Here is a 19,147-nt window from a genome sequence, read left to right as displayed (position 1 = left end):
ATGAATAATAGCAAGTATAAAAACTGGGCTCTAATTTTCTGTTTATATTAGAGTTTTCTATATATCAACATGACAATTGGTCAACCTAAAAATGTAAATTCCCTATTCTAAAAGGTTCTAAATTTGATTTTTTTTAATATTAGAGACATAAGGTTGGAGCTAATTTTCATTATCTGACCTGGTTACTAGTAAAGCAAATTTAAAATTGTGTTAAGACCAATTTTGTAGGAAATTTTTAGCAGAGAAGAGAATTTCTACAAATGACCTGAACCACAGAAGAACTGTTCTGAGACCACAACCAAACTAGAGAGCTGCATCAGATGCTTCCAAAGAACCAGAGGGATGAGATTTTATTTCACTGTTTACTTTTTCCCTTTGTGCCTTTTATCTGTAAGGTCTAATTATCAAAGGGGATTGCCCCCTTTGTTTTTGTCAAAATATTATCAAAGGGGATTACCCCCTTTGATTTTGTGAAAGTGCCTGTCCATCTTTCCTTTTTCCCCTCACATTGTCTCCCCTCATAAGCCCCATAGTTAGAAACCCTTGATGAAGTGTTTGTTATATCAGTTAATAATTCATTAAGGAGCCTTCATCCCTTAATAGAATCAAATGGGAGAACGAGAGAAATCATTATTTCTCTCTCATATTAACAGCCAATTATTAAAACTGAGGAGACCTTACCTTTTTTTCTGTGTCCTATTTCCTTGTCCAATCTTTCAAGGACAGGGCTGGGAACATAGGATTAACATTTTCCTCATTCTGGGTATTGCTACTCCACCCAACTAGATCAGATTTCTAATCTAAGGTGAAACTCCCTTCTACTCAATCCTAGGTGGTGGATAAATTCTTTGAATAGATTGCTCAAGGGTGAAGTCAAATTAGAGGTAAATGTCTAGGCCCTCATTGTAATATTCATTCTCTCATTGTTAATCAATCAGGGATGATTGCCACCCATGGGAACACATCCCTTCCAATGGGCATATAAACTGTGATCCTGCCACTATGATTGTCTTTGGTATAAGAGAGAGAAGGCCAAATGACCATTCTTTTATTAATAAACATACTAGAATTATTAATAAAATGATTAAATTACCCAGAAATTATATCTCTTGAACTTTTTAAATGTCACAGTAGTTATTTTAAATAGAATGTCTCCCTCTATTGCTTCCTGCTGGGTTTTGTTCATAATATACCAAAATGTTGATGATTTTCGTGGATTTATTTTATATTCTGTTACTTTGCTATAGTCATTGCTTAAGTTAGTTTTTTTATTGTTTAGGTTTAAGTAAATAGTATCATTTACACAAAGCAATTATTTTAATCCTCTCTGCCTATTTATGCTTATTCCTTACATTTCTTTATTAGATCTTATTGTTACAACCACCATTTACTGTTAGTGATAATGGACATTCTCACTTTATCTCTGAGCTTATTAGAAAGGCGTCTAGTTTATCCCTATTAAATATAATACTGGCCCTTGCTTTTAAATACACTCTATTTACTCCTATGTTTCCTAATTTTAATAGAATGAGTGCTGCATCTTGTCAAAAAAACATTTTTCATCAATTAATATAAATATGACTTGGGATTGTTGTCATTAACGTAATCAAGTATTTTCCCAAGATTGAACCAATTTTGCATTTCAGGAATAAATCTATAATATAATGACAGTATACATCTTAGTAATATATCATTGTACTCTCTTTGCTAACATATTTTACAAATTTGTTAAGTTTGTGTCAATGAATACAAGGATACTGTTCTATCATTTTCTTTATTTTGACTGTCCCTAGTCTAGGCATAAAAGTCATATTTGTATAATATAAAGAATTTGGCAAAACCTCTTATTTTCCTTTTCCCCTCAAAGTTTATATAATATTTTTTAAAAAATTTATTAATTTATTTTAAAATTAAATACTAAAACTTAAATACACAATATGAAAATAAAAACATATTATAAACTTAAATATTAAAAGTTAAATACAAAATAAGAACAGAAAAAAAAGCATTGCCATATGTACAGCAGAATGTAAGAGAGGACTCAAAATATACAATAAATTTCCATTTCAAGAAAGCCTATATAAAAATAATGCATTGTGTTCAGAACTGTCCATCTTTTCTTTGCTTCCTTGCAAGTTTTCTTTTGTTCTCTGCTGTGCACTTTTTACTTAGTTCTTTTCCCCCCTCCTCCCACCAAGAAGGCTACAATTAAGCACATATGTGTGTATGTATATATCATATACATACATACACATACACAAACATATACACACATATACACAAACATACACTTACATACACAAACATATACTTAGATATCTATAATCATATTCATATATAGAAACATCCATTTCTATGCATCTATGTAAGACTGTACTATACTTACTTGTCCTCTGTTTCTCTGAGGGTGGATAATCTCTTCCTTCATAACTCTAAGTCCTTCCATATTTTTCTAAGTCCAACCAACTTATCATGTCCTACACCACAGCAACATCTCAACCTTATATGATCTAGTTAAATAGTGATTAATATGGCTGACATATAGTGTAAGTTTCCCTATTTCTCGCTGTTGATTAAATCTATTTTAGCTTTAACTTTGAGATCATGATTACGACCTCACTTTTTTTCCTGATAAATTCTACTCCTGATCTTTATTTTATGTTTATGTGTATCTCTATTTCCTATATCTCCTGACTCCTCTACTTTACTTCTACCTGCTACCTTTCCTTCCTATTACTTAACACCCCCCACTAGGATCCCTCTCTTATCCTTTCATTCCCATTAATCTAAACACCTTTCTATACCCTACCTTATCCTAATCCTTCACCTTCCCCTCTAAGAATCCCTCCCTTATGCTCTCCCCTCTCCCTATCCCCCTAGCTTTTTATTTCTTTCTGAATTTAGAAGACTTTTACACCCTTCTAGATATATATGTATTGTTCCTTCTTAAATCCGTTCCCAACGAAAGCAGGGTTCCAGAACTACCAGCCCTCCTCTCCCATCTGATTCCTCTGTGTCATTTCTTCCTCTCGCACCTCATTTGTGTGAGATAATTACTCTTTTTGCCTTTTCCTAAATGGCTTTACTTTTTAGAATCACATCATTTTCATGGCTACCTCAATCTTTCTTTTGAACTACCCAATTGCTAATAACAATTTTAGACTTATGTTTTACATTTCCTCATATAAAAAGTAAACAATCAGTCCTTATTGAGTCCCTTATAATTAGTCTTTGATATGTATCTTATATTTCTCTTGGATCTTACATGTCAAATCTTCTATCAAGTCCAGGTTTTTTTTTTTTTAAACAAAATCCTGACAGTCTGGCAATTCATCAAATGTCCCACTTTTTTTTTTTAATCATTCAGGATTATGCTTAACTTTGCTGGGTATGATATTTTTGACTGCAATCTCAGTTCTTTTGTTCTTCAATACATAGCGTTCTAAGACCTGTGGCACTGTTAGTCTTGTGTGATTCTAATTGTTGCACCACCATGTTTAAATTGTTTTTTCTCTTGTTGCTCATAATATTTTCTCCTTGAGTTGGAAGTTTCAAAATTTACTATGATATTGCCATAGGTTTTCCTGGTAGGATCTCTTCCAGGTGGTAATTGGTAGGTTTTTTTTTTCTATTTCTACTTTTGCCTCTTGTTCTAGTGCTTCAGAATGATTTTAATTATTTCTTGTATTACTGTATCAAGAGTCTGTTTTTGATCATAATTTTCAGGTAGTCTGATTATTCTTATGTTTTCTCTTCTTGATCTGCTCTCCAGATCAGTTCTTTTTTTTACAAGATGTTTCACATTCTTTTCCATGTTTTCATTCTTTATATTTTAGTCCCTTATAACTTCACTGGCTTCCCTTTGCCCTATTTTAATTTTCAAGGAGTCACTTTCTTCTTTAAGATTTTGAATCTCCTATTCCAGTTGGTTGACTTTCTTTTCATAATCTTGTTTATCTTGGATTGTTTTTACTTTTTAAATTTTTCCTCAATCTGTCTCACTTGATTTTTAAAGTCTTTTTAAAGTTCTTCTATGAATTCTTTTTGGCAGGTAAGCATTTGATGTTGCTCTTTGTGGGAGGAGAGGTTTTTTTTTTTTTTTTGCTTCAGTATCCTCCTCTAAAGATGAACCCCAGTCTTCTCTATTCCCATAGTAACTTTCTATAATTGGATTCTTTTTCCTTTGCCTATTCATTCAAAAAAAATCATAGCAGTTTATTTTTTGTAATCACCTCCAGTCCTGGAGTATGGGGGGTGGTGCCTCTGGCTTTAGATCTTCCTTTGATTTTTCCATTTTAACTAGAACCGAAACCAAGAACTCTGTCCTGTAAGTGCCCACAGCCAGCAACAACCCCCACCCACTGCTTCTGCACTCACTGGGCATGTGATCGTTCCTTCTTGCCCAGGGCTGCATCTCCACAGCACAGCTGGGCCTTGCATTCCTTATCAGCAAAAGTTCCCTCAATCTTCCCCAGCTCAGATGCCTGACTCCCCACACTGTCCAGGAGGTGAAAGTTCCTGTGGTTAGGGCTGAGGCTACCTCCAAACCCAGCAAGCCCCAGGGTTCACCTCTTGCGATTTTAACAGAACTAGTCTGGAGGTGTCTACTCTTCAAAGGGACCAAACCTTGGTCCTGGGATTTTTCTTCAGATCTTCTCTGATTTTCCCAGGAGGATCACTGTTCTGCCCCAACTCTTGTTTATTTTTATTGCTCTATGTTCATCCTGTGACTCTATTTAATCTTGTTTGTGGGGGAAATCTGGAGAGCTTGGAATTTTCTGACCTACTCTGCCATCTTCCCAGAATCCTCTCAAAAAGTTTATATAATATTGAGATTAACTGTTCTTTTAGTGTTTGATAAAATTCACTTATAAATCCATCAGGCACCAGGGTTTTTTTTTCTTCCCACTTTTGCAAGTTCATTTATGGCTTATTCAAGTTATTGCAAGTTCATTTATGGCTTCAAAGTTCACTTTTGCAAGTTCATTTATGGCTTATTCAAGTTATTGCAAGTTCATTTATGGCTTTTTTACAGAATGAGTTGTTTACATTGTACTTTTTTTTTGTTCTATTAACCTGGGCAGTTTATATTTTAGTAAATATCCATCTATTAATTAAGTGTTTAGTTTTATTGGAATCATTTTGGATAGTTTCTAATAATATGCTTTATTTTTTTCATTTTTAAGAATTGGAATTTGGTTTTCCTCTTTTTCAAATTAAATTAGCTAATATTTTATTTATATCTATGATCTTACTCTGAGGTCAGAGAAAATGAGCTGCTAGACTAGCTTTGTTCTATAGCTCCTGTCTTGGCCACGTGTCTGTAAGATGACTTTGGGATCTTGGACTGGAAAACTGACATACTGTGTTTTTTCCTTAGATTTCTTGATTACTAATCATTCTGGTACTTTTATTAGATTTTTCTTAGACTAGTTGTGGGGAGAGTTGGGCAATAATGTTTCTTCATCCACTCCTACTATCATTCCTTTCCTAGCTCTGCTACTTACCTTCTAGACTTTAGAACCATGGCTCAGCTACTGCCTAATTTTGGAACTTTCTTCAGCACCTGGTAGTACCTCATCCTGGAATATCCAACTAACTCTGTGTCCTGGTCACCCTGGAATATCTTTTTGCCAGGCTAATCTTCTCTCATTAGTGAGTTCCTCTCAAATTTTTGTGGAAGGGCACAAGGCAGTGTGGGAACTGAATGAACCAAACTGACTCTATCTTGTGACTCAATTCTGGAGCTAGCTCAGTTCCCTTTTTATTCAATTATGGTGCTGATCCAATTTCCATTTTGTGAGAAAGCTTTTATTTAATTTTGAGAATGATAAGAAAACTTTATTGCATTGTTTGAACCTACATTGTGTGGCTTGTAAGCTGTCCTCTATCTGTTGCTTAGAGACCTTTAACTAAGGACCTAGTTTATGCTTACTAGAAACCCAGTCAAATCTGAAGCTTAATGCAAGGAGTTTTCTCACAATTATACATCTCAAGCAACTCATATATCTCATCTGAAAACTGGCTCCATATTGGTTAACCATTTACTGTTTCCACGTTTCTTTGACAACCCCGGGGGAATGGGACACCTCTTTTTCTGATTTCAGAGAACTGTTTCTATTCTCTCTTCCTTCCCAACTTGCAAAGTCCCTAATCTTTCCTCCAATTAGAAATCAGATTACATAATTGTATATCCTGGTTAATTGTTTTCTTTTAATTAGTTGGTCTTATTTGATTAACTGTTTTTAGTGCATAAAAATGTGTCTCCCCTTGTATTCAGGGTCCAGTGCCAAAGCTGAAGATGCCTGGTCCTGATTTTTTATGCAATTGGCATGCATTGCTTAATAAATTAATATGCTCAGAAGCTTGAACCTTTGTTTCCTCAGTCATTTCATCTTTCACCTGCTTAAGTTTTTGGCAAGCTATGTTAGGTTGAGTTAGGACACCCAAACCCCAGGACAGCATTTCAGAAAAACTCCCTAGTGTCCTATGGTTACTGAGGGAATTTTTCGGAGAAGACTGCCCCCAAAGGTCAAACTCCTGCACTCATTCCTTATTTCTTTTTCAAGCCGAGACAAAGATTTTTTATTTCACAGATCAGAAGATTTGCAAGAAATGGAACAATGCATGAATATATTTAGTATGTCTCACTACATGAAACTATGGCTATGAGTGGTGTCTGATTTAAACCTTTACAATTAATTCAGGAATATATTTCAGTCAATTAATATCTTGAAACTTAGGGCAAGTTATTCTCATTTTGAGACTGCCAAGAGTAAGGAACTAGATAATTAAACTAGATTTCTCTGTACCCAAAGGCCTTTAGCCTCTCAGCATTGTCTACGGGAACTTATTGTTTACAGGCATTTAAAATAAGTCACAGTGAAGGAGGAAGATGAATACCATTGGAAGTGAAGTGTATAATCTGGGCACTGTATTACAGATCTGTTCAGTCCCAATAGTCATAACATGGACAAGGAAGTCTGAAACTGCAGTAGCAAATGACTTCTACCCTCAGCACCCTTATCTCAAACACACACACACACACACACACACACACACACACACACACACGTGTTTGAAATTAACATGTACAGATCAGGGAGTCTACCTAGATGGTCCCAATTTGAATACCTATGAAGCCAAGGTAAGATTTAGGTTTAAATTTTGGATTAAATTACACCCCCTCCTCACCCCCAAAGTGGAATGGTTTAGGATTAAATTTTAGATTAAGGATTAGATTTTCCCCCAGGAGTGATTATGGATTCTGGTAGTAGTAAAATACCAAGGGGTTCCCCTGGACAGATTTTTGGTAGCTTGGAACCAGGGGATGTTCTTGATATTTACAGGAATGTTTAAGCAGAACCCACATTAATTATGTGATATCTAGCATAAATCTATGAGAGATTCAGCTGGTAATTTGTTTTGGCCCTAATTTGGCTCTTTATTGCAAATTGAAAAAAATTTAAGGCTACCAAGTATGTGTTTGTCTTATTCTTTTGTCTGTGTTTTTATTTCTTTGTAAAATGCAAGAAAATCTTTGTCTTGGGTTGTGTTTAGTGTTGTTTGTAGATTCTGCTAACTTGAAAATTTTCTTTTTTTTTAATTTTTAAAAATTTATTTATTTTTAGTTTTCAACATTCACTTCCATAAGATTTTGAGTCCCAAATTTTCTTCCTATCTCTTCCCTCCCTCCACTCCAAGATGGCGTGGAAAAATTTCTAAGGAGAAAATGCAGCCAGCTAAAAAAACTACTATAAAGCTGAAGCAAAATGGTTTAGAATGCTGGGGAATATGAATGAAGTTTCACATTTGAAGTAGTTCTACAAGATGCTAACCTCTCTGTCCCAGTTAGCAGGACTAATCCCACCTTAGGCTTTCAGCAGATTAGATTAAGAAGAAGAAGAAAAAAGAAACAAACCCTGAAAAATATTTTCTCTCTGTCATTTAAGGCCTGGACATGCTGGGATTACAAAGATAAAGTGAAATAATTAAAGAAAGGAAAACTTTTTCTGGTTTGTAGAACTGCTAAAAAATATCTTAGTAGATTTTGAAGATTAGGAGATTAAAGAGATTGGAGAATTTTAATTAAGGAGTTTAGAGATTAATCATTTTAAGATTACAGGAGAGATCTAGGTCTGTATCCCAAAGAGATCATAAAAATGGGAAAAGGACCCACATGTACAAAAATATTTATAGCAGCTCTTTTTGTGGTGGCCAAGAATTGGAAATTGAGGGGATGCCCATCAACTGGTGAATGGCTGAACAAGTTGTGGTATATAAATGTAACGGAATACTATTGTTCCATAAGACATTATGAGCAGGCAACTTCAGAAAAACCTAGAAAGACAAATGAACTGATGCTAAGTTAAGTGAACAGAACCAGGAGACCACTGTATACAGTAACAGGCACATTGTGCAATGACTAACTTTGGTAGACTTAGCTCTTTTCAGAAATGCAAGGATCTAAGACAACTCCAAAATACTCATGATGGAAAATGTTATCCACATCCAGAAAAAGAACTATGGAGTCTGAATGCAGATTGAAGCACACTGTTTGCTTTCTTTTTTTGTTTGTTTGTTTCTTCTTTCTTGTGCTTTCTCCCATTGCTTCTAATTCTTCTTGACAATGTGACTAATGTGAAAATATGTTTAATATGAATGTATATGTAGGGCCTATATCAGATTGCATGCCATCTTGGAGAGGGAAGAGTGGAGGAAAGGGGAGAAAATTTAGAACTCAAAATCTTATGGAAGTGAATGTTGAAAACTAAAAATCAGTTAATTAATAAATAAAAAAAAGAGTAAACCACTCATTTCTGTTCCCCCCCGCCAAAAAAAGATTACAGGAGAAAATCCTGGGACTATTGATAATTCCAGGAATTGATCTCCTAACCTTTGTCCTTCCTGATTTTGTAGAAGCTTAATATATAAGGAAATAGCGAATTTTGAGGTATCACTCTGTCAAATTCATTTTAAAGAACAATAACAATTAAATTTTGTAAGTTTAAAGGGTAAACAACACTTAGATAATCCTCTTCCCCGTAATGAAGGAAAGCAGCTAGTTTGAAAATAATCCCAGAGAGAAGAAAAAAAAATAATATTCACTTTGCATTTTAGATCTGCCTCTTGTTAACCTTTTTTTTTCCTTAATACTTGTTTATTGGGAAAAGTGGGCTGAGGCAGGGTCACTAGATTCCCCAGAGAGCAACAAACCATACAAGTTAGGAGTGACACAAAGCTCTGCGATCTCAACCGCTTCCTAGACTGTGAGGGATAGCCTAGAGTGTTAGGACATACCCGGGTGGAAAGCCTTGACTTAATTAGTAGGCATAATTAGAGACAATGAGAGACTAGCTGACTGCAGTTCCTGACTTTCCACTTGGAGTATACTTGCCTTGAGCAGCTTGGATGTTAGCTATGGCCTGCTTAATGTATTCTTCTTAGGCAGCCTAGATATTTTCCTTCTTTCCACCCCAGGTCTTGAGGGCAGATGCCGGCAGCGCTCAGCCATAAGAAAAGGTCAGAGCCCATGTCTTGTGCAAGGGGCAGGTGTTGATGGCATTGAGGTTGATGGAGGCATCCTCTTCACTCTGACCCCCAGACAGGAAGGTGATACCAGTGACTGCAGGAGGCACAGTCTGGTGAAGGGCAGATACAGTTGCCATTGTGATCTCCTCTAGTGAATACTTCTGAGGGGTACAGGCATGACCAAGGGTGACCGTGTTAGGCTTCAGCAACATCCCTTCCAGATAGACATGGTGGTCACTCAGAATTTTGTAGACAGCAGCCAGGACCTTCTCACCGATATACTGACAATACTTCAGATTGTGTTTTCCATCAGGGAGGCTCTCTGGCTCCACAATGGGTACAATGCCATTCTGTGGGCAAATGCTGGCATATCAGATCAGCACACTGGCATTCTCTATGATGGCAAGTGGGGAAGGTGTATTATTCCCAGTCTTCAGTACACAATATCACTTGGCAAAGTCAAGTACAGCCTTTTTATACTGGACACAGTCTTCACTCAGCCCATCCAGACCTTGGGTGGTAGTCTCGCCATTGGTCCCTGCTAGGGACATTACACCTTTGTCTACCTTGATGTCCCACAATGGCACCCTTTGCCTTTATGACTTTGGGGAACGGACAACCACAATTGGCTTTCTGGTAATATCTCATGGAAAAGAATAACACCTCCAATACAAGAGTTCACTTGATCATCTGCTATCAGAAGTTATAGAAGCCTACTGAGATCCTGATTTTCTTCTGTGTTCTCAGTTCCAAAGAAACTTTTTGAGCTGATATACACAAAGATAAAATAAAATGCAGGAGTAGAATTTATCATGTGAAAAAAAAGGAAGGATAGTAATCATGATCTCAGACAAAGTTAAAATAGACTAAATCAAAAAAGAAAAATAGGGAAACTCCACTGTGTCAATAACATTATTCACTATTGTTTTAGATCATTTAAAATAACTAGACAGTATGAAATACCTGAGAGTATACCTGCCAAAACAGACACAGAAACTATATGAACATAAACATAAAACACTTTTTATATAAATAAAGTCAGATCTAAATAACTGAAGTAATATTTATTGTTCGTGGGTAGGTAAAGCCAATATAACAAAAAATGACAATTTTACTTAAGTATTTCTTTAATGACATCTAATTAAATTACTAAAAAAATTTTTTTTTACTAAATTAGAAAAAACAACAAAATTCATTTGGAAGAACAAAAGATCAGAAATTTCAAAGAAACCAGGGAAAAAAGATATAAAGGAAGCAGATTCAGCAGTATCAGACCACAAACTGTATTATAAGATGAGAGCATTATTGAAGTGTAGAATGGATAATTTCTATTATTTTAATTAAAATTTTCTGGTATAAATAAAACCAATATAGCCAAGAATAGAAGGAATCCAGAAAACTGGGAAAAAACCTCTCATAGTTTCTCAGATAGGATGTGACTGGGTTGGAATATTGCTGTGGTGTGGGAAATGACGAGCTGGTTGACTTAGAAAAACACGGAAAGACTTGGATTTATGAAGGAAAATGCTATTCACCTTCAGAGAAGAGGATAACAGGTGGAAATATGTATAGTACAGTTTTACATATGTGTATATATGTTTATGTTTATAGATCTCTATGTATAGGTGTATATGTACATTCAATTAAACACAGAGATGTATATGTATACACACACACATCTCTGCATTTAATTGTAGCCTTCTTTGGGGGAGGGGGGATGGGGCGGAGGGAGAAAAATAATGTAAAAAGTGCACAGCAGAGAACAAAAAAAAAAAACCTACAAGGAAACAAAGAAAAGCTGGGTAGCTTTGAAATTATATAGGTTTTCTTGAAATGAAAATTTACTGTTTTATACTGAATCATCTCTTACATTCTGCTGTGTACATGGCAATGTTCTTTTTTCTTTTCTTATTTTGTATTTAAGTTTAAAATGAATTTTAAAATTTACAAAAAAATAAAACAAAACAAAACAAAAATATTCTTATACCAGATACAGAGTTTAGGTAAAGATAAAAAAGCAAGTGATGTATCAAAATTGAAATTCTCTAAAATATCAGGTTCCTAATATGGATTTCTAATTTCATCTTCTTAGAACTCTGTTATTAACAGGATGAATCCCATGAGGTTCAAGTTGGTTTTCATCACATGAATGAGCTATTGGAAAACCAAATTTAAGAGAGTGTACTAAATTGCAGTAAGTCTTGCCGATGTCAGATTTTAGCAGAATTACCTAGAAGTAATCTGGAACCAGAAAAGCAGGGAGCCCCCTTCAGAGTTGCCCTGAGAATGAGGCCTATTTCAGACTGTCTAAGAAAAAATATCTGAAGACCAGATGTCTACATGGGACATCTGTGACTCAAGATAAAATGTGACGATTTAAATCAGTGGTTTCCAAAGCGGTGGATACCATTCCCTGAGGGGTGCTGGAACAATCCAAGGGGGCAGTAGTAGCCTCAGGTGCAATTCTACATTTAATCTGAGACTTCTTTCCTAGTTTATAAGATTTTCAGGGGGGCGCTGAGTAATTTTTTTTAAAAGGGGGTGGTAGGCCAAATAAGTTTGGGAACCTCTGATGGGTACTGGGAGTGGGTTAAGAGGATATAAGGAGACTTGATGTTGTTTAATATTAATTATCATCATTGGCCTTTTGTTCTATGATGTTTATGCTACAAATTTTCTGGGTTACCTTGGTGACATGTAAATCTCCCCTCTCAAAGTTAGTCCTTTGTGAGCTCTCTAAGTAGTCTGATCTATAATCTGACTAACACAATTCTGATTATGAATATATTAAAACCTTATAGATTTGGCTTATACATAAGAAATCTATGGAGGGAGTAAGATGGCCCTTCCCCATGAATCACAATGGGGAATGGTGGAAATTGAGTGAACCACACTGGGAGTTCTTAACCCACAGACAATAAGGGAGTCAAACAACTGGTCAGAAAGAGAAACCATGGGAACCTTTCATGGCTTTGCGTGCAGGGCAATGTTGCATTGTTCATACACAGTTCTATGGCCTAGTCCTAGAGTAAACTGGAATACTTGCTCATTAGCAATCATGGACACAGGGGTACAGGGGTCCTGTCACAGTTCCAGGGTGGAAAAGAGTGATTGGGATCACTTACAGATAAGAGCACAGGTCAAGAGAGCAGTGACCACACTTCTCCTTAGATCATACCACCATGGGAGAACTAAAAACCTACATAGCCCAGAGCTAGTTCTGAAAACAGCAGCAGGAAAGGCCTGAAGCTTGGGACAGTGCTCCCCTCAGCCCTGGGAGCAAAGTACAACCTTAACATAAAGTTATAAATCAAGAAAAAGGCTAGAAAAAATGAGCTAAAGAAGAAAATAATCTAACAATAGAAAGTTACTATGGTGACAGGGAAGATGAAGACACAGAAGAAGAAAATGAAGTCAAAACAGCTAAATGCAAAGCTTCAAAGAAAAATGTGAATTGGTCACAGGCCCCAAAAGAATTCCTGGAGGAGCTCAAAAAAAGGTTTTCAAAATAAAGAGAGAAAAAAGAAAAATTGGGAAAAGAAAGCAATGCAAGAAAATTATGAAAAGAGAGTGAACAGTTTGATAAATGAGACACAAAAAATCACTGAAGAAACAATTCTTTAAAAATAAAAATTGGGCAAGTTGAAGCTAATGACTCCATGAGAGATCAAGAAACAACAAAAAACTTTCAAGTATTCCTAATAAAAAAAACAGAGCTGAAAAGAAAATGTGACTTTCAAATATAAGGCTCAAGAGGGGCCATTAAAAAAGTAATCATAAAAGAGAAATCATAAAGGCTTCAATAAGGTGAAACTCTATATTCCTACATGGGAAAATGATTCTTGTAACTCTCAAGAACTTCATCACTATTAGGGCATGAGTACACACAAAGAATACATAAAGGGTATGGGTGTGAGCTGACTATGATGGGATGATTTAATAAAATTAAGGAGTTGGAAAGAGGAATATATTAAGAGGAGGGGGATGAGGGAAGTATAATGGGGAAAATTATCTCACATAAAAGAGGCACAAAAGGAAGAGCTTTTACAGTGAAGGGGAAAATTAGGAGAGGGGTAGTGTCATGTAATGCTTGAACATTACTCTCATCAGAACTAGCTCAAAGAAGGAAACATACACACTCAGTTGGGTAGAGAAATCTACCTGACCCTATGGGGAAAGACGAAGGGAAGGGGATAAGAGAAAAGGGGGATGATAGAAAGGAGGGCAGATTGGGGGAGGTGGTGGTCATAAGCTAAAACGATTTTTGAGAATAGACAGGGTAAAAGGAGAGAGAAAAAAAGACAACATAAAATAGGATTGAGGGAAATGCACAATTAATAAGGATAACTGTGAATGTGAATGGAATGAACTCACCCATAAAATGGAGGTGGATAGCAGAGCGGATTATAAACCAGAATCTGAAAATATATTGTTTACAAGAAACACACCTGAAACTAAGAGACACACACAGAGTAAAGGTAAGGGGCTGGAGCAGAATCTAATATACTTCAGCTAAATTAAAAAAAATCAGAGTTACAATCATGATCTCATGTCACGGCTAATACAGAAATATATTTCCCATGACTGCACGTGTATGATCTATATCTAATTGCTTCCTGTCTCAGGGAGAAAGAAGAGGAGAGAAGGAGGAAAAGAATTTGGGATTCAAAATTAAAAACAAGTTGTAAAAATTGTTCTTATATGTAATTGAAAAATACAAAAATTTTAAAATAAAAAATAAATATTCATTTATTCAATCAATAAATAAACATTGATTTCCTGTTCTAAAAAAAAAAAAAACTGGCCCTCTCCTGGGTAATCAATTATTGTTTCCATGTTCCTTTGATTGAATACAGACACTTGTGGGGATTGGGCCACCTCTTTTTCTGATTTTAGGGAATTGTACCTGTTCACTCTCCCTCTCCCAACTTGGAAAGTCCCTGATCTTTCCTCCAATTGGAATTCAGATTACCTAATTTTATATTCTGGTTAATTATTTTCTTTTAATTAATTGGTCTTACTTATTTTTAATACATAAAAAACTGTCTCCCCCCCTGTTTTGGTTCCAGTGCCAAAGCTGAGGTCTGGTCCTGATTTGTTATACAATTGGCATGCACTGCTTAATAAACTGATATTCTCAGAAGCTCGACCTTTTGTTTTCTCAATCATTTCATCTTTCATCTGCCACATCAGCCAGCCTTCATTCCTCTTCTGGCTCCGCTCCAAGCCTTTGCAGACTTTATTTAAAACCATGCCCCCACATTTGGTATGTTCATTCTTCCAACTTTAACCTATCCCCTCCTCCTACTACTTTTCAGCTCTTTTTTGTATGCTCTTCTCTCATTAGAATGTAACCTCCTCGAGAGCAGGGATTTTCTTTCTTTCTGTACAGTGCCTGGCACAGAGTATTCATTTAGATGCCCTCAGATACCCTAACCACTCAGTTCCTCAACCCACTCTCCTTTCATCAGCTACTCCTCCATCTTCAGACACACACAGAGTTTGTCATACCCTCAATCTTTCATTAACCCACAAATATATCACTTGTTCAAGAATTCTGAAATCCCCTTATCTGACCACAAGCTTTTCACCTTTCCATCTGCTTTTCCTTCTCCTCCCTATGACCTTCAATCTCTTGACCCCTTAATTATCAGGCTATCTCCCCTCCACCAGCCACTCATTTCTCTTCTCCCCATCTTGACTCCTTGGTGAACCAATTCAACTCTACACTATCCCCTTCTTTTGAATCCCTAGTCTCCTTATCAGATAGCCAATTATGCCCAGCAAAGCCTCAACCTTGGATCACGCCTACCATTTGTTGCCTTCCTGTCTACATATGTGCTGCTGAATGAAGGTGAAGAAAAATACTCAACTATTCTGATTGAGTCCACCAAATAACTATTTTGATTGAGTACACTACATAACTATTCTGATTGAGTCCACTACATATTTATGTTTCACAGACTCAACTGGGCCCTCACTGTTGCTAGGCAATAATATTATACCTAAGTACTCTCTACAGTGGTTCTCCTGAACCTTTCAATCCCTCCTCAAATCTCTTCCTCCCTCTACTCTCTCAGCTGAGAACTTTGTCTCATACTTCACAGAAAAAAAAATGAGGCATCTGCCATGAACTCCCTATTCTCCCCTCCTTTTTATCTCCTGTCACTCATATGCCTTCTCCTAGCCCCCTGCTACCTTTTCTGTCTTCTTAACCTCTCTTCAATTCAGTGACAATGGTCTCCTGGCTGTTTCATGGACAAAACACTCCATCTTTTGGTTCTGGGCATTTTCTCTGGCTATGCTCTCCCTCCTCCGCTCTGGCTACTAAACTCCCTGGCTTTAAGTCCCAACTAAAATCCAACCTTCTACAAGAAGCCTTCCTGAATCCTTATTAATTCCAGTGCTTTATCTTTTTATAATTATTTCCTGTATCTAGCTTGTTTTATATATGATTGTTTGCATTAGATTGTAAGCTTCTCGAGAGAAGAGACTGTCTTTTGCCTTTTTTCTTTTTTTTATCCCCAGTGCTTAGCAGAGTGACTAGCATGGTAGGCACTTAATAAATTTTTATTGGATTGAATTAAATTGAAATACTAGCAAGGAAATTATAGCAACATATTACAAAAATCATACACAATGAGCAGGTAGGATTTATACTAGGATTGCAGAATTGGTTCAATAATAGGAAAACCGTAAGCATAAATGACTATATCAATAACAAAAACAACAAAAATCATATGATTTTATCAGTTGATGAAGAAAAAGCTTTTGACACTAGAACACATTAGAGAGTATAAGAATAAATGGCACTTTTCTTAAAAAAGTAAGTAGTATATATCTGAAACCAAGAGCAAGCATTATCTGTAATGGGTATAAACTAGAAGCTTTCCAATAAGATCAGGGTAAAGAAGCAATATACATTATCACCATTATTATTCAATGCTGTACTAGAAATGCTAACCATATCAGTAAGACAGGAAAAGGAAACTGAAGGACTAAGAATAGGCAATGAAGGGAAAAAAACTCACTTTTTGCAGATAATGTCATGGCATATTTAGAGAATAGGGAATCAACTAAAAAACTAGTTAAACAACAACTTTAGCAAAGTTGCAGGATATAAATTAAGTCTACATAAATCATCAGGTTTTCTATATATTATCAACAAATCCAGCAGGAAGAGATAGAGAAATTCCATTTTAAATAACTGCAAATACTTGAGAGTCTATCTGCCAAAACAAACTCAGAAACTATATCAACAGAATTATAAAATACTTTTCACACAAATAAAGAGAGATTAAACACTTGTAAAAATATCATTTTCTCATTGGTAGGCCAAGTCAATATATTAAAAATGACAATACTACCTAAATTAATTTATGTACTCAATGCCATACCAATCAAACAAATTACTTTTTTAGAGCTTGAAAAAAATAATATAACATTCTCAATAATTGGCCTCACTTTGAATGCTTTATGGTAAACATTATCAATATTATCTCATGGAAAAATTCCATGATTCAAGAAGTTAGAAAATATGTAAATTTAAAATATACTGTAATGTCTATAAATGTCCTGTGGTATAGATTGCTTTGCATAAGATCTACATTCAGAATGACATTTTAAAAGACATTTTAAAAATTGAGAAATTAAATAAAATCTTCCAGAAGGTGAAAAAAATCTCACCTGTATTTTGTGCAAGAAGAGTTCTGATTTGAAGGAGCTGTTGGCTTAAGAGAGATTTGTGGGGATACCTGAGCTGACAGCAAAAATCCCAAAGCAAGGATAATGAGCGCTACCGAAGTACCTAAAATAATGATAAAAATAAGTCATACTTCAGAGAAGGGTAGACAACGCCCTATACAATATTTTATTCAATTTACTGTAATATAGCTGTTAGAAAATACATTGAACTGACCTCCATACAACAAAAAGTATGTTCCTGAAGATGTCCATAGTACAATTATCACACAATAACCTGGTATCATACTTTGAACTATGGCAAGTACTCCATTCAACTATATTCATTCTGAAGTCAGACATATAGAACAGATTAATAAAGGTGGTTTATTTCAAAGATGAATCACTTCAATAAACACTGATCAAGCAAGGAACTTGCTCCTGCAAAGTAATGTGCTATGCATTACAGATGCAAAAATTAAAAAATGACATCACCCCTGACAGCACAGGACTTAAGATCTAATGCAAACTCACAAAAAAAAGACTACAAAAAACCCACTACAATATAGAAATGTGATGGAGGAAAGGAAATGATCAGACATATTCAAGTTGAGGAGCACTATTATGACTGCCAAGCATCAGGTAAAGCTTAATTGCACCAGAGTGGGGCCTTAAAGGAAGATAGGTTTCCACAGGTGGAGATTCACAGGACCTATGATCTAGGGCTAGGAAAGTATCTGAACACTTGAGGTGTGAAAAAGCAAATATAAAAACAAAAATACAACCCACAAAACACTAAATGTTTTATCAGTAGACTCTATTAAAACATTAGTATTATTAAGGACTCAACCTGTGAACCATTATAGAGGACATATAAAAAAGGTCTAAAATAACTAACATGAGATCAAATGAGATAATAACTTTGCAAGCTTTAAGGTGCTGTATAAATGTTAACTATTATTATCCTCATTATTAACATGGGAATATCTCAATATGACAATACAAACACATTTATATTAATTTATATTTATCTTTCACGTCTATATTTTGGGTATAGGTTCTATTTGAGAATATGAAAAATGGCAGCTATTCACTCCAACTAAGGTGTTCCTATCAGTTTCTGTGAACAAAGTCCTAAATGAGGTAAGTGTTTTGTTTTGTTATATAACAAAAAAGGTTGTTTTATATATATAATAAAAATTTTGTTATATATGCATGGTGGTTGCAAATATAGAAATTATGTGGAAGCCAGAATAAGGTAGGAAATGAGAAAAGGGAATGAAGAGTATAAGTTTATAACTGTGTTTTTTAAAAAAGCAATGGAGAGTCAGTGAGAAAACCCTAGAAAGAATGGAATATTCTGGAGGTGGTTTATGGAGATTATCTGTACATGACAAGACTAATCACTTGTATCCTGGGAAGAGTATATGAGTAAAGAAGTTTTTTTTAATCAGATAATCAGTGTACTTGTATAAATTTTTGCTAAAGCAATATTTGGAAGAATCAAAATATTTAAATAAAAAGAATAAGAGGCTAAGATGACCCTTAGAGTAAGTGTTTATGAGAACAGGTAGACACTGATCACTAAAATGGGATAAAAAGTTGATACTATGTATTGGAAGATCATGGGCTTTAGAGCTGTAAGGGATCTTAGATGTTATTTAGTCTAACTCTTTCATTTTTACACTGGGACACTGAGGCATGGAGAGGTTAAGTGACTTACAGTTACCAGAGCTACAATCTGAGATCAAGTTTTCTCCTCTAAATTTAAAGTCCTCTTTTCATTAAATCAGTTGGTGTTCCAAAAGCCTTAATCTGAAGCTAAAGCTTATTCTTCTTTTGAATTCAAATCATAATTACAAGTATTTAGGATGTTCTCAAAACACTCTGAAGCCCCCCAAAGTAGGTAATGGACAAAAAGAGATTTGAAAAAATT

The 19,147-nt window shown here is 35.3% G+C and overlaps 1 protein-coding gene across 1 annotated transcript in view; it reads right to left on the bottom strand.

Moving 5' to 3' along the window:
* The window catches only part of SLC2A13 (solute carrier family 2 member 13), a 256,475-nt gene that overhangs the window by 83,259 nt on the left and 154,069 nt on the right, over nt 1-19,147 (bottom strand). Inside the window, exon 6 of the mRNA XM_027858988.1 lies at nt 17,218-17,338. Within this exon, the coding sequence (XP_027714789.1) occupies nt 17,218-17,338 (121 nt within the window). The remainder of the gene's footprint in view (nt 1-17,217; nt 17,339-19,147) is intronic.

Source organism: Vombatus ursinus, unplaced genomic scaffold, assembly GCF_900497805.2.
Source record: "Vombatus ursinus unplaced genomic scaffold, bare-nosed wombat genome assembly UNPS02013950.1, whole genome shotgun sequence".
Lineage (NCBI taxonomy): Eukaryota > Metazoa > Chordata > Mammalia > Diprotodontia > Vombatidae > Vombatus > Vombatus ursinus.
The sequence above is the reverse complement of the archived record's forward strand: the minus strand, read 5'-3'. Positions and strand labels throughout refer to the sequence as shown.